At 34.6% G+C, this 16618-nt stretch overlaps 1 protein-coding gene across 1 annotated transcript in view; it reads right to left on the minus strand.

Moving 5' to 3' along the window:
• Nucleotides 1–16618, minus strand: part of LOC103256107 (thyrotropin-releasing hormone-degrading ectoenzyme-like) — a gene marked incomplete at its 3' end in the record, with an annotated part of 118747 nt that overhangs the window by 99791 nt on the left and 2338 nt on the right. The window contains exon 2 of the mRNA XM_008054002.2: nucleotides 3906–4179. Within this exon, the coding sequence (XP_008052193.2) occupies nucleotides 3906–4179 (274 nt within the window). The remainder of the gene's footprint in view (nucleotides 1–3905; nucleotides 4180–16618) is intronic.

Genomic DNA, 16618 nt, shown 5'->3' on the forward strand with positions numbered 1-16618 from the left:
CCTTTGTCAGATGCATAATTTACCAATATTTTTCCCATTCTGTGGGTTATCTCTTTACTCTCCTAATGGTTTCTTTTGTTGTGCAAAAGTTTTTCAGTTAGATGAGATCTATCTTGTCTATCTTAGTTTTCACGGTTTTTGCTTTTGGGGTCTTCTAACTTGTCTTAAAGTTATTTTCTACAACTTTCAAATGAAAACTCTTGGATACTACCATTACTAATTCACAATTAGTGAATTTATTGCTTTTTCATTCAAAATTCAAATGTCTCTAGTATCAAAGCAGGTAATATACATAAATGAACTAGGTACAAAAGAATAAAAGTGATCTGGATTAAGTTACTTGGGAAGCAGATGCCCCATGTAAATGAGTCGTCACCACTCAGCTCTAGCACATTGATTTTCTTCACAGCATATATCACCAACTGACATATATTTGTTTATTGTCTCTCATCTCATTAGAATGTAGGTGTTTCGAGATGAGGAACTTTTTCTGCTTTGTATGCTGCTTTGATGCCAGAAATAAATAATTTTATATGCTATCTCCCAATTTCTAAATGTTGACAACTAATTTTTAAAATATCAAACTATTTTAGGGATGGGTAAACAAAACACATCTGCAGCCTTGGATTTAACCTGAGGGCTGTATCTTCAGCCTCTGCACTAAAGGAATCTTAGATTTCTTAATCTTTCTAATTTCTCAGAATAGATAGCTTGATAAGCAATTATAATGGTGATCATCAAATCTCAAATATTTGCACTTGGGGCACTGCTACAATTCAGCTGTGTATTATTAACATGCTACTCAAAATATTCTCTCACATCTCAAAAGAATATTGCTTTGGCTTATGATTTGAAACGACCACCTGGACTTCACATGACCATCTCACATCCAAGATTCTAAAGCTAAATTTCTTCTACTTCCAGCTGTTAAGTGTTGAGAAATGTCAATCCCATATGTTCCCAGTAATAAAGGGGAAAGGCAGTGGAAAGAAAATAGATTGGATTTCAAAGGGTGACAGAAAAAAAGAGTCAAGCTTGAACTATATTTCCACAGTTGATCAATAAGCTTTCCAATGGCAATTTTGTTTTCCTTTTTGACTGATTTTAGTATTTTTATATTATACAATCTAAAATTTTATTTCAGTCGACCTTTGCGTTCTCTGGTAACATTTTTTATCTTTTCCATATAAAAATTATTAAATAGGAACTTTAAAATGTTTTCTAATTACTTAGAGATTAACTCTAATAAAAGTCACATCTAATAACTAAAGTGTGTTTGACTTTAAACATGGGTCACTTAGCAACAAGCCTAATTGTGTAGGGTTGAGAACACTTTTAAGATACTTTTTAAAAATACTAAAAAAAAAAGCATTTCCAGTGTACCCTATGCTAGCTGACCCACAGCAAGTCAATCATCAACGTTTGAAGACGTAAAAGGAAATGAGATGTCTTCATGTTCCTTTTCTGTGCATGGTCCAATGAATACAGCCTTGAGATGCCCATAGAAGAAATCAACAAACATCAGAGGAATTCAACATATCAAATGATTATAAGTCCAAAAGAGTAAAATGCCTGCTAGCCTCCTATAGTCCATATTTAGTACATAATCTTAATGGTTATAGAGATGAATTCACCATATGCAGTTCCATAATGGCATTTATTTTGTATGCTGGCAGATTTTATTTTTAAACAGGTTCCACAATAATTTAAATTAAAAGTGACCGTGAGGAAAATTTTATTTAGCTAAAACAATTTTTCAAAATTTAGTTTATTATAGAGCCATAAACTTCCTGCAGATTAAAAATAGAGATTTCTAATTACCTATTTTGTTACAATCAAGCAATACTGAATATGATAGTCATTGAATGGGGAGACTCACAACCTGAATTTTCTTATAGATACACAGGAGAAATGATGAAACTTAGAGTTCCTAGGAAACAAGGGGAAAGTCCAAAATTTGGGTTCAAACGAACAGAAGTTTAACTTATGACTCTACCATTTGCTTGGTTTTTGACACTAGGCAAGTTATTTACCCTCTTTAAACCTGAATTTACTTTATTCATTTAGAAAAAGTAAAATTGCAATACCTTTTCTTAAGATTAATTTTGGAATTAAAATAAATGCATATATACCATGTAAGCCATTGAAATGAAGATGAAATCATTAATTCAACATGGCATAGTCTAGCCTAATGTAATGCAACTGCACAGGAAAAGCGTCTAGAATACCATGGTATCACAAAAGACAGTAATCAAAGATAATCCATCTGGGTCTTGAAAGGACAGACTGAGAATGGGAAGACATTTTTTATCTTATTCTTAAACTCTGACACAATGATGAGAAAGTAGAAGCCATTTTTTTAGAGAAATGCACACTTTAGGTAAAATTAACTTTACCGACTTTGTCTTTTCAGAAACAGACTTCCTGGTACCAAGTATCAGAGATATCTCATAGTGGCAATCAAGCTTGCCTAGAGTAAAGGGAATTTACAAGGCCTAAGACATCATGCATTGGGCAAGGATTGTAAAAGTCATGAAACTTGTAATTACAAAAGTTATCACCACTCAGAGGGAGAGCAGGTGAGGATTCAATCTTCCAGTAGATTGGGCACTATCTACAGTGAAGTCAAGATCCCCTGAAGCTACCCACTGGGAATGCCTAGGAGATAAGGGTAGGTGCACCCTCCATTAGCTCTAAGGAATGTCACTCAGGAAGGTACAGGAGAATTAGAATCATTGTCACACCCTTCTCTAGGAGCTATGATAATATGGACAGACATTAATGGGTCTCTGTGTCACAGGATCTCCAAGACATCCACAGGTAGTCCATAAGAAAATCACAGCAGTCACATGCAACATCTCCAAGGAAGGGATTTAAGCCAGGACTTTGCGGGGGCTACAACACCACACTCACCTAGGGTGTAGGCCCACTCCCTGTCTGTGGGGGGTGAAGCTTTCTTTAAAAAATCTTATCTTCTTTCACCTCTGTGTGTTGCAATTCTTTGCATTTACTCAGATCTCTGGGTTGCCAGCATGCACCTCTGGTTTGCCGGCTCCGACGGTGCTGCATCTCCCTCGCCTCTCCTCCCCTATCCATTCACCCTCACCCTGTCCCTAACAGGTCTTACTACAAATTTAATGCAGACAATGCTCCCTCTAGCTCATCCTCCCTAAGAAAATAAAATGAAATAAAAATAAGTTGCAGAATGTTATGTATAATATAAAATCAACTACATGACACTGTAAAGCATGCATTATTATACTTAATAATTATATGATACTCAATAATTATATATACTTAATAATTATATGATAAATACACACAGAAATAGCCAACACCAGATTCAGGACAGTAGTAATCTTTGAAGAAAGCAAGGCTATGAAATCAGAGAGGGTTACACAAAGGGTTTCAACTCTCTCCAATGTTTCATTTTCTCAACAATAAAACTAGACTGAAACAAAAAATGGTGAAATGTTTAGTTCTATAGATCTGGCTATTAGGTATATGGAATTTGCTGTATTATTCATCACATCTGTACATTCAAAATATTTCACAATAAAAAGAAGCTGCTTTCTCAGTCACACAAATACAAACAGGCAATTCCTCAAAGCAGACAACAGCTGTTCTAGAGATATCGAGGAGTTGAGATGGAAATGAGGAGGGGCAAGGATAATGAAGGCAGGAGATGGAGGGGGTTAAAGGAATAAGAGTGCTGGGTATAGAAAAGTGGTTCCTCTCCAACACTTGAAAACCTGAAAGATACTTTGCTCCCCCCAAGAATTAAAAAAAGAACTCAGCTATATACGATGTGAAAAGGTCAGAAATGATTCATTGTTAATCCAGAAATCAGGGTACTTTACAGAATAGATATTATCTAAAAACATTATTAAGCTTAAAATACTTACTACAACCCCACTCTTGGTGGTAGTTTCTCTGTATGTGAAGTTGCAAATTGCCCAGGCTAAATAATATGTGGACATGAGAGGGGTCTGTGAAAAGTGATCCGTAACCCATCCATCTTCCTCAAACACAGAAGTTTCCACTGGCATATTAGATAAAGATAAATAGGTTGCTTGATGCTTGATGCTGATTTTGAAAGTAGCCTTGTAGATTGGTTCATCAAAACAAGGAAATGCCTTTCTGGCATGTGTAGGCGAAAACTGAGTAACACCAAGGAATCTGGAAAAAAGAAAATGACATTCTCAATTACCTTCATGGCTTAAGTTATAGCCATATTACATGCTTCTGCTGCTAAAATAATATATTTTGCCACGTTTCAATATTCTTTTTTTTTGAACCAAACTCAAGTGCATGAATAACATTCATTTATAATATACTTCCCCAACAATAAAAGTTCTTCAGGAAAGTTTTTGTCTCAATTAAAATAAATCCTCTAAACCCAGAGCAATGTTTATTAGATGAAACATTACACTCTACAGAAAAATGACTTCTTGACATCACACTGGCAAAAACTGGAAGAAAATATTCTACTTTTTGTGTGCTTCACTTTCTTCCCTAAAGCTGTGCAACACATAAAGACAATGAAATCAAAATTCAGAAGTTGTTCTCAAATATATGTAGAATATAGATCATCACCTGGGAAATATCTGCATCCTCAAATTTCCACAAGACATAGCCTGATTTTGCTAATAAAAATAAGTTTGGAACCTGATAAATACCGATTTAAATTCTGGCTCCACAACTTTCTTTGCCATATCTTCTTGGTCAGTTAGTAAACTTTCCTAATGTATAATTGTTCACTGCTGAAAAAGGAAATAAGTCTATCTCAAAAAGCATTGTAATGCTTAGATAAAAATAAAAAGTGTAAAGTACCCATTACTGCTTCACTGACTGCATGGAGCAGTCACAACATCTTCACCCTCTCTTGGAGCATAGGAGAATACTGAATAGTCCAGAGATTATTGATTTATACTACTAATATATATTGTAGCATTACATGTTAATATAATAAATATACACTATAATAAATATGTCAATATGTGTGCTTACACACACATATACTACACTCAAATTTTTCTGATCAAGCTGTATCTTATTAAAATTCTAACTAGAAGCAGCCTCTATATCTTTCATGGCTTATAGTTACAAATGAAGACACTCAAATTTGGTACTCTTTTAAATAAGAAAGCAGTCACACCTATCATAATACTACAAAAAAAAAAGGATTGGCAGTAATGGGACACAGTCGGGGGAAGGGGGGGTTCACATAACATCAGTAAGGATGCCTGATCCTAATCCAGGTGAAGTGAGGTCCAATGGGAGGCCCAAAACTTCACCTGTACCTAAACCATTTATGTATGCAATCCTGACTTGTACCCCACAACTTTAAAATAAAAAACATATATTTTACAAAAAGAAAAGAAAAAACAGTCATGGCAAAAGTAAGCTATTCATTTTGACAGTTTCATAAAGAAAAGTCCAGAAAACTTTTTTTTTCTACTAACAAAAGTTAACACAAGTTACAAAATTGATATACGGCAAATCAATATCAGACCCTTTGTAGAACACTATTGAATTTTAAAGCAATTTCTTTTTTTTTTTTTTTTTTTGAGTTGGAGTCTCACTCTGTCACCCAGACTGGAGTGCAGTGGCCACTCCCGGCCACTGCAACTTCGACCTGCTGGGCTCTGGCGATCCTTCCGCCTCAGCCTTCCAAGTAGTTGGAAGTACAATCGCGCGCTACCACACCCAGCTAATTTTTTGATTTATTGTAGAGATGAGGTCTCACCAAGTTGCCCAGGTGGGTCTCGAACCTGCAGGCTCAGGCAATCCACTCACCTCAGACTTCCAAAGCGCGGGATTACAGGCTGAGCCACTAAGCCTGCCCAGCAATTTCTTTAAAAGGCTCTTTCCCCTATAAGTACTTCTGTCACCACACCTCTTTCCATCATCCATGGTATACATGGTGAATCTAACATGGCACACATTGCCACAGAGCCTCGAGTTAGTCTCAAAATATTATTCTTAGCACAGCACTTCAGGCAACTACTATCAATCACTACAAGTGGTCATGTGTACTACTCCTCTTTAGCTAGCCCTGGCTCAAATCATGAGGTGTAAATATTTATACCATTTTAAAATTATGAAGCTTATATTTGTCACTGAAGGTCTAATCTTTTAAAGTTCAATTTTGAAATGGAGAAAAACAAAACATTTTAAAGATTAATGTATACTTAGTCTCACAGAAAGGATTTTTGAGAGTTATCTTGGAAACAGCACCAGGATACCACATAACAGATTTTGTAAAGTAACTTAACTGTCTGAGCCTGTTTTTTTACTAGTAGAGAAAAAGTAATGTTTCCTAGACTTTTCTTACAAACTGTCAAAATGAATAGATGAGATAGTACATGGAAAAGAGGTTTTAACTACAAATCTTCATACACATATAGGTTAAAGTTGGAAGTAATAGTAGAAACAAATTGTCCCACTCAAGGAAATTTCTGAAATGAAAAAGTAGATCCAGCAGGATTATATGATTTGTCTGAAGCCACACAGGCAATTAAAACAAAGCTGAGTCTAGCAATTACATTTTCTGAATTATATTTCAAAGCAGTAAAATTAATTTTTAGTCATAATTTATAAACAATGTTTTAATTCAACTGTAAGTAACAAAGATTTTTCTTTCCAAATTTGCCAGTAACGTGATGATGTTTTCCTTACTATTTTCTGCTGATAGTAATACAGTTTCTGCTTAATAAAATGTCAGTACCTTTTAGTTAAAAAGGCAACCTTTTACAATTTTGTCTTCATGTGCTTTTATCTTAACATAATACTCATGAATCTTAACTTTCAACTTATTAATTAAAATGTCCACTGAGCTTAATATTTATCTGGTGAGGCTATTTAAAAACACCCGTGGAATTTTATGTATGAGAAAAAGTACTCCCTTTGAATTTTGAATTATCTGAGAACACCAGTTCAAGCGTTGAAAGAATAGATGTCTTCTATGTGTGAGATTTACACTATACAGGTTGAATATCCCTTATCTGAAATGCTTGGAAACAAAAGTATTTCAGATTTTGAATTTTTTTGAATTTTGGAATATTTTTCTTATTATGCTTATTAAATATTTTTAATGCTTATTAAAAATATAAGCATTATATCCAAAATTCTCTAATAAGCATTTCTTTTGAGAATCATGTTGGTGCTAAAAAAGTTTTGGGTTTTGTAGCATTTCAGGTTTTCAATTTTTGAATTAGAGTTATTCAACTTGTATTAGGTACTTGACAAGATTTTTTTAAAAGATATAACCGTTTTTGTCCTTAAGGTCTTTATAATCCAATTGAAAAATATATATTTTCATGAAACATACATATTTTATGAAAAATGCAAGGACCATTAATAACATTAGAGAAAAAGTCCTACAAGAGTTCAACAGAGAAGTTGTAATTAGAATGTATTAGTCTTTAGTAAAGATCAAATATGTCTTTGATATTAAGTAATTAATGGGTAACAATTTATTAGCTGTAGAAGATGTAAACACCTCTGGACTAATGAGAAATTAAGAAAACAAATATTTTGCAGAGGAAAACATCGTGCAATCTCTTTTTGCCTTACTTAGTAAGTAAATAGGTTAGGGAAGGTAGTCATTTAAATCACTGATCATCAGAGTTGAAAAGGACTATAAAGATCACCTAGTGACCTCTGAAATTAATATTCTTAATGAATTCACACACACAGTATATATATATATATATATGCACAGAGGACCACTATATATTCTGATAATGTCTAAATGAGGAAATACCAATTTCACAGTCTGGCACCTGAGGATGACTGCAATTGAATTTCAATTCAGTATTTAGAAAATCAAAAGATGTTTGTTGGTTCAAAAAAAAAAACCAGCAGTTGGACTAGATTACATTTAAGGTATTTTTCAAGCTTGAGATATTGTAACTAAACAAAAATTAGAAATAAAGTATTCCTCAAATTTAATAGATTCTTTGAAAATGTGAAATAACACAATTGCTAAATAGCTTTTTACTACAAGTTCTATAATGCATTTGCTTCTCTTAATCATTCCTTTTTAAGTGTTCAAGACTGAGAAGAAAAAGATAAATATATATGCTTCTTTTCTGCAAAGAGTTTACACGCTAACAAAATAAATTAAGCATATACCCAAACAGAAAAGCATAACAAAGGGGGGGAAATGTATGTCATGCTTTTCTAACTGTTTGGGTATATGCTTAATTTATTTTGTTAGCATATAAACTCTTTGCAGAAAAGAAGTAGAGTTTCTCAACCTTGGCGCTACTGGATAGTAGTAGTTTAGGTTAGGTAATTACCCATTGTGGGAGGGTGACCTAAGAATTGTAGGATCTTTAGCTGTAGCCCAGGTTTCTACCACTAGGTGCCAGTAGCATCCCCTCTCCCCAAGTGAGAGGACCAAAAATTTCTTTAGTTATTGCAAAAGTGCCCTGGTGGACAACACAGCCCCACCTAAAAAACCACCAACCTAAAGAACTCAAAGAAGGCATTATGGAGATGGAAGCATACAAATTTGACTTGAAGCCTAGGTAGAAGTTTAAAGGTCAAAGGTAGATGGAGAAATGAGCAAGTTGACTATAGGTAGCATAGAAACAACCCTTCAAAAAAGCTTTGATGCATATATTAAGTTAGTGCCTTGTCTGTTGTCTTGCAGATTCTAGTTATATCAGATCTCAATATTTCAAGTCCATCTCTAACACTTCTCTCACCTTTGTTACTCTTCTTTCTAACAAAGAGAACCAGTTTCAGGTCAGTACCCTTAACAGGCAACAGTGCCTGTAGGATTTCAAAAATAAAATTTTGTCTTCACTGCATATATTTTTTGGTTGCCTTCACCTGGTGGAAGTAAGACTTCTTTTCTGCTTATTGTCATTAAAAGTGTCAAAGAGACTCCTAAAAAGAGTGATTTAGAGAAGAAAATGAGTTTAGAGTGAAACTGAGGTGGTAGCAGGACACCAGGCAGAAGAAATATAAAAACTTAATTAAAAATAGAAAACATTTTAATATACAGTATGGTTATGAAATATATATAAAGACAGCAAAAAGTAAAAGAAAACAAGATTAGAAGATAACAGGAACAAATATTTTGTTGTCTGTTTTTCTCCATTCTTAAAGAAAATGATTTTTATCTTTTAATGAATCTCTCCATTGCCATAAAAAAATTCCACTTTCAAAAGTGACATTCTGGGAGTGTAACTCCCAGAATGTCACTTTAGCATAACTAGAAAAAAATGTGAATAACATACATGTATTTTAATTCTCTTCTATCTAAAATAAATTAGTTGATTTTCTTAACAACTTGTCTATTTGACATTTTGGTTGAGCTAAGAAGGAAGGCTTAAAGCTCTGTGTTGTCTCTGAAGGATATAGAGAATTGATTTCTTCTTATTTCTACGGAAGTTCACTAGGCAAGCTACTTGTGTCAAGTCATTATGATAACATTCAGCAGAAGTAATGCATTAACGTTGGTTGATATTGCCAACAAATTACAGTATGTGATACAAAACAATTTCTGCTCCATTATTTTCAGTTTGTCTTTTCATAAAAGTAAGATATGCAGAGGAAACAAACATTTGCATAACACTGTTTGTATTCAGATTGATTCATTTTTCACCGTGGAATCCACCAAAATCACGGCATGGAGGATTTGAAAGATTTCCGTTGAGACCACATCTGTACGTACCACATGATTTTAAAAATGATCTTTGAAATTACTTCTATAGTGATTACAATTTGTCAAATATTGCAATTGTTTAAGATTTAGTAATAAAAACTCCCAAAATCTATGGAAAAGTTCTAATGGACCACCTAGCTACTATTCAACTGATTGCATATAAACAGACTAATACAAGGTCATGGAAGTTACACATGTCCCATTAAAAGTTAAGGTTGTTAATCAAAATGCAAATTGTTACCCAATGACAAAATGTTTTAAGCCAAAATGGGTCGTTGTTTAGACTGTGTGTTTTTATGCACTTCAATGAGTCATTAAACCTCTGCTATTTCAGAAGAGAAGTACTCCTGCTGAATATTCAATACTATAAGCAAGTGTGTAGTCTATTTTTTTTTAAATAACCATTGGAGTAAACTAAAAACATAAGGCAATAATGCCAGCAATATGTATGTAGGAAGTGGTGCATATGTGAATAATCGTGTTATAAAAACAGAGTATAATATTCATGATTGTTTTTCCATTTATATACTAAATACTCTTACCAAAAATGAGTACTGAGTACTTGATCACCATTGATGGAGAGTATTATGAATGCACTAAAATTATTTTCCCAGGTCATAATATTAGGTTGCCATAAAAAGAAATAAAGTTAGTAACTGAGATTCATTTTTTTTTTTACTGGAAATAGCAAAGTATTATATAAGTATTATGAAGTACTTCTGCTGTAAAAACTCACAAAAAGTCTTATAGACAATATCTAATGAATGATATGTCTTTTCCTTGGTACTCAGGGTTTTTCTGCTTGCTGTACCAGCACCCTCCTCACCCTTTGGTGACTGATTCTTACTATTTACACTGCTGATAGGGAGCGGTGCTGTGATCAGAGAATTGTCTGTTTCTTGTTTCCCTCAGTCTTTCCACTCCCTCAATTCTCTCCAACTCACATTATCTGACCCGAGGTTGGGGCTCCTTTAGTTGTGAAATGTCACTGCCTTTCTTTTCCCTCTCTTCTTCTTGGTGACAAGACTCTGCTTCTTTCTTTTCACCTTTTTCTCCCAATCCCTGTCTTTTAAACACTGCTTAGAAGGGTGGGGGCCAAAACAAACAGAAGCCTAAGCAATGTCCACAGACACCATTTCTCTGCTGTTTTATCAGCAAGGGGAAACCCCAAAGCAAGAACATTGATCCTACATGACCTTGTAACAGTCCAAATAAAAAATCTCCTGCCATGGACTAAATATTAATATCTAGTATCCACAGGAGTGTTTACCAAATGTCAGACACTGTTCTAAGTACTTTATTACTCATGTAATCCTCACAATAACATTATACAATAGAATATCATTATCTCCATTTTCCAGATGAGGACAACAGACACAGAACAACTAGGAAATCTGACCAAGGTCATAAAGCTAATAAGTGACAGAGTCAGGACATGAGGTCAAGCAGTCTGTTTGCATAGTCCCTGCTTAGGAGTAAGAGAATGAACACACAAAATACACACACACTTTTCCATCCAGTAACACAGCAAAAATGGACTTGAATCTATTCTTAAAAGACATAAAAAGTAATCAACAATGGTAATTTTTAAATTCATTCTTCATCCAACCTCTATTTTTTTTTTAACTTGTGCAGTCGCAAGTAAAGATCTGAATAATTAAACTAAAGCTTCATCTTGGAAGTTCACACGAGTGGGCCCAGGTAGGAATCAATTCACCCATTCCTTCACAACTAGGGTCAGCACTCTTTAAATGTAAGGCCCAGCCCAAGTTTTCAGAGGCTTGAAGACAAAGAGGACAGGAAAGGAGAGCCTGAACCCTTCACCCCAATTCAGCTCCATGCAATCTTGCCAATCTTATTCCACCCACACAGCTCCACCATCACCAACCAGCTGTACCTATTTGCGAATCATTTCAGATTGTCCAGAAAACTGGAAAGAACAAGAAATATTTTTCACATTTGAGTTTTTCCAAATCCTGTCTAGTAAAATCCTATAGGAGAGAGTATCCACTTCCAAGTGCTAGAAAGTAGACTGGCATAGAACTTTGAAAAATCCAGCTACCACTGTAAAACGGAGAGAAACTAAAGAATATGCAAAGAATTTAGAGAACAATAATGATTATAATGGTTGTAGTGGTGATGATGGTGATAATGATGATGATACTTATTATTATCATTTCTGGGAATTGGGAGGATGAGCATGGGGGTGGAGGATGGATGCCCTTACTTATAGACTATAAAACGCTTGTGTTTGAAAGGTAAATTATTTCTTCCTTGTCATTTTTTACCACTCTTTGAAGTCATACTTAAAGAGGTGAGTCATATTTTTGTAATCATGTTGACCAAATGTCACTATCCTCAAGCAAATCTCAACTGTTGCCCTGTACTGTTGTCTCAAGCCCAACCCTATACACACTGGCAAAAATCAGTTTAAGGAAACAAACATGTTGTGTGAACAAAACAAATACAGGGAAAACCAGTAGCAGGTCCATCTTTGTTTGAAAGGGATCCAAGGCAGATAGGCTCTGTTTGGAGTTGCACTGAATAAATAAAAACACAGGCAAACTGCACAGCCAACAAAGGCAAAAAATAGACATATGGAATTACACCAAACTAAAAATTTTCTGCACTGCAAAGGAAACAATCAACAGAGTGAACAGACAACCTAAAAAATATTTTCAAACTGTACATCTGATATGAAATTAATAGCCAAAACATATAAGGAATTCAAACAACCCAGTAACACAAAGAAAAATAGTCTGATTAAAAAATAGGCAAAAGATCTGAATAGACATTTCCCAAATGAAGACATACAAATGGCCAATGGGCATATTTTTTAAATGCTCAACCCCACTAATCATCAGGGAAATGCAAACCAAATCTACAATGAGATATCACCTCATATTTGTTACAATGACTATTATCAAAAATACAAAAAGTAACAACTGTTAGCGAGGATGTAGAGAAAAAGGAACCTTTGCACACTGTTGGTGGCAATAAATTAGTATGATGATTCATTTAAAAAATTAAAGATAGAATTACTATATGACCCAGCAATCCTACTATGGGGTATATATCCCAGAAAAAGAAAATCAATATGTTGATGAGATAACTGCATTCTCATGTTTGTCGCAGCACTATTTACAATAGCTAAGTTATGTAATCAACCTGAATTCATTGATGGACTAATGGACAAAGAAAATGAATATATACACAATAGAATAATATTCAGTCATAAAAAGAAGAAAATTCTATCATTTTTGACAACATGAATGAACCTGGAAGATCTTATATTAAGTGAATAAGCCAAGTACAGAAAGGTAAATCCATGTGATCTCACTCATATATGTAATCTAAAAAAGTTGATCGCATTGAATTAGAGAGTAAAATGGTACCAGAGAATGGGTGGTTAGAGGGAGAGGGGATTTGAGATGCTGGTCAAAGGATGCATAATTACAATTAGATAGGAGGAATAAATTCAAGAGATTTATTGTACAGCAGGGTAACTATAATAACAATATATTGTATTCTTGAAAAAATGTTGAGAGAATGGATGTTGTATTCTCATTACAAAAATAACTACATCAGGTGATACATTTGTTAATTAACTAGACTTAACTATCCCAAATGCACATGTCATGTAAAACATTATATTGTACGTGATAAATATATATATATAACTTTATGTGTTAATTTATAAATAAATAAATTTGAAAGAACCACAGGCTAGATAATCTTACACTTTCACAGAAACTATATTTTATTACATACAGCATGATCAAATCAAATGGCACCACCAAAAAAGCACCGCAAGACAAACACCAATTGTATGAACTTTTCTCCCTGGGTGAGTCAGTATTAAATGGACGGAGTTTTTTGTTAAAATACTCTCTAGATATAGTTTACTGGTGGCATTTTGAATTGTGCCCAAAATCCAGCACTGGACCCCGCTTAGCCATATGGTTATGTGTACCTGGCAGGAAAACAGTTAGCTAAGACCATAAAGGAATCATAGAAAAAAGTTTTCAGAGAAACAAATAGTTCTCAAAGATTTTTCAGTTCACAGCCTTCTATAGAGGAACAAAAAGCCTGCTACTTACTCCCAGTTGGTCTTGTAAAACTACCTGTTTGCCAAAATGAATGGGGAAAAAACTGCCTTCAATATAAAACAATGTGATTTTCTTATTTTTATTAAATATCATGACTATTAAGTCATTCTAGGAAAATTACAAGACAGTAAACCACATATACTAATACCAAAATAGAGTCAATGCCTACCTAGGAATAAAATCCTTCATGCTTTCACAAAATTTTTGCAAAAGGGTGGTCCCAACTCCCTTTGAAAAATCACAATTATTGTCTCCCCATTTTACTCAGAAATAATAGTTTGGCTCTGAACAATCCTTTATAGAAAAAAGGTCTCCTATTTTCATTCCATCTTCTGTCACTTTGGCATGTTACAGACCCTATCAAAGTTTGCTAAAGAAAAACAGCCTCTCTTTACAAAGTGAATAAAATGTTCACTTACCTTGGGTAAATTTCCCCTTTCAATCCGACCACCTGGATCTAAATTAAGGTACTTTGAACATGGGTGTGCTCACCATCTGGCTACCCAAAAGCAGCAATTACTTCAGGTAAATGAACTTTTTACCTAATTCAAAGCAAGCATATTCTCCAATAGGAGACTATGGAATAAATGCAAACCCATTTTTATCTGCCTGCTGCACACCTAGTTGAGGAAAAAGTGAATATGTGTTCTGCTGACCAGAGATAATTTGCGCTTGTGTGTTAACATTTCAATTTTTAGAAAAAAATGTATCTATTTTCATCATTCAACAAGTGTTGAATTTTTTCTTAGCCAAAAGAGTAACCAAGAGTAGAGAATTTGCTTCCAGCTGGGAAACCTTGGGCTTCAACGGAGAGCTTGTCTTCTAACCTTTATCCTCTACAGTGTGAAAACCAGGAAAAGCAAGTCTTCCCTGTAGTAAAAAACCAGGCTTCGTCCAACACCAATGAAAAATAAAAAACCTTTCAGAGGTCCAAGGTATATAGCACACAGTGGAAATCTAATTTTTCTGCCCTCACCAAAATACTTTCTCTCAGATCTCCGAAAAGTGAACCGAAGGATCAGAGTGATAGGACATTAATGAGTTATTGTTTCCACATAGGCTAAGTAAAGGGGACTGAGTTGTAAGTATGTTCTTAAGTACTTCAAGTTGCTCAATGTTACTCCCTCTGGCAGATTAAACATTTGTTTTCATTACAGAAATTAGCCTATAATTAAATTGGAAAAATTATGACTAAAGTTCAAGATATTTAATCATCAATCAAATGAAAATCAGAGTTTGCATCTGTGTCCTATGTAAAAGTGGTTTTTAAAATGCCAATTTACACTGCATTTTGGGAACAAAATCAACACCAATAAAACTCCAACCCTAACTGAGTTCCTGATATTGGTCTGTTTAAAAACAACAAAGCAACAACAAAAAAAGTTTAATATATGGAGTGTTGACATGATTCTGAAATGGTTTATCAGATCTCTTTTGCCTTATCAACTCCACTAGAAATAGCCAAGAAATTATCAGATTCGGTCTGGTAATGAGGAGGGGAAAAAATGAGGAACAAAAACTTTCTCTAAGATACTGTTTAAAAATAAAGCAATCCTGGGATTTTTCAGAACACTGAATCCTGCATTTCTATTGGGGTGCAGAGTTTAATCGTATGAGCACTAGGTTAATAATCTTTCAACCAAGTTATTTACCTCTTTGGGGAAAAACTGCAGGAGAGACTCTGAATACAAATATACACTAGGGGTATAGGAAATCAGCTATGGGTCAAGCAGAAACATCTGGTCTTTTTAAAATTCCTGTTAATTTGAAAGCACTGACCAAAACAAGCTCAGTCCTGCCAAATATATCTTGGCATGACTCAAAAACAGTTTTTGCTGGAAGTATTTATTTCACCACACCAAGATGTTGTAATGATATGCAACTCCCACCATTGACATTTTTGACATAACAAACTTGTTTCTAAACAGCATGCAAATTTGTCTTGTATGTCTGTCTCCTATATTTGATATAATTGTGAGTGTGAGGAGGATGTTTTGGGGTATTTTGATTGTAATTTCTGTTTGTTTGTTTTTGAAGTTGGTTTTTAACTCCCTCAGCCAGGCTGGAGTGCAGTCACAGGATCACAGCACACTGTATCCTTGACTTCTTGAGCTCAGGTGATCCTTTTGCCTCAGTCTCATAAGTAGCTGGGACTACAGGTGTGCACCATCATGCCCAGCCAATTTTTTTAAATTTCGTTTGTAGAGATGAGGTCTTGCTATGTTGCCTAGACTGGCCTCGAATTCCTAAGCTCAAGGAATTCTCCTGTCCTGGCCTCCCAAAGTGCTGGGATTACAGGCATAAACCAGCACACCTGGCCTAATTATGGGTCTAAAAGCAAATATTTTTATTTTGTATTCTTTAGAATATATTGAAGGAAGTGGTAGAAAGGGGTTTCAATTACCCATATCTGATCTTAGGAATTAAAAATTTGTATATTCACTTATAGGAAGTTTTAACTATCATACAACTACTAAAGCATTAGGGCATTTTATTTGCAGGCAGTTACTTCATGTCACTCTACAAATAGTAAAACTTTTGTGTACTCCCATAACACATAGAAATTTCTCCATCCTCTTACATAACTTCTTGAGAGGTTCCAAATATCATGAGCTCATTCTGGATTCGGGATTGAAAGCCAAAGTTCAAGTCCTAGCTCTCCATTGACAAGCTTGCTGACCTACCTGCCCTGCGTGCTCTGAGCCCTGGTTTTCTGTTATGAGAATTACCTGAGAAAAGGAGAGGCTCTGCCTTATTACTAATCTCCAACCTGCCTCCTCTGTTAAAGTTGTTGATTTCATGTGTAAGCTCACTTTAGTTGTTAATC

This window comes from Carlito syrichta, unplaced genomic scaffold (genome assembly GCF_000164805.1).
Source record: "Carlito syrichta isolate Samal-C Ts95f unplaced genomic scaffold, Tarsius_syrichta-2.0.1 Scaffold288927, whole genome shotgun sequence".
Taxonomy (NCBI): domain Eukaryota; kingdom Metazoa; phylum Chordata; class Mammalia; order Primates; family Tarsiidae; genus Carlito; species Carlito syrichta.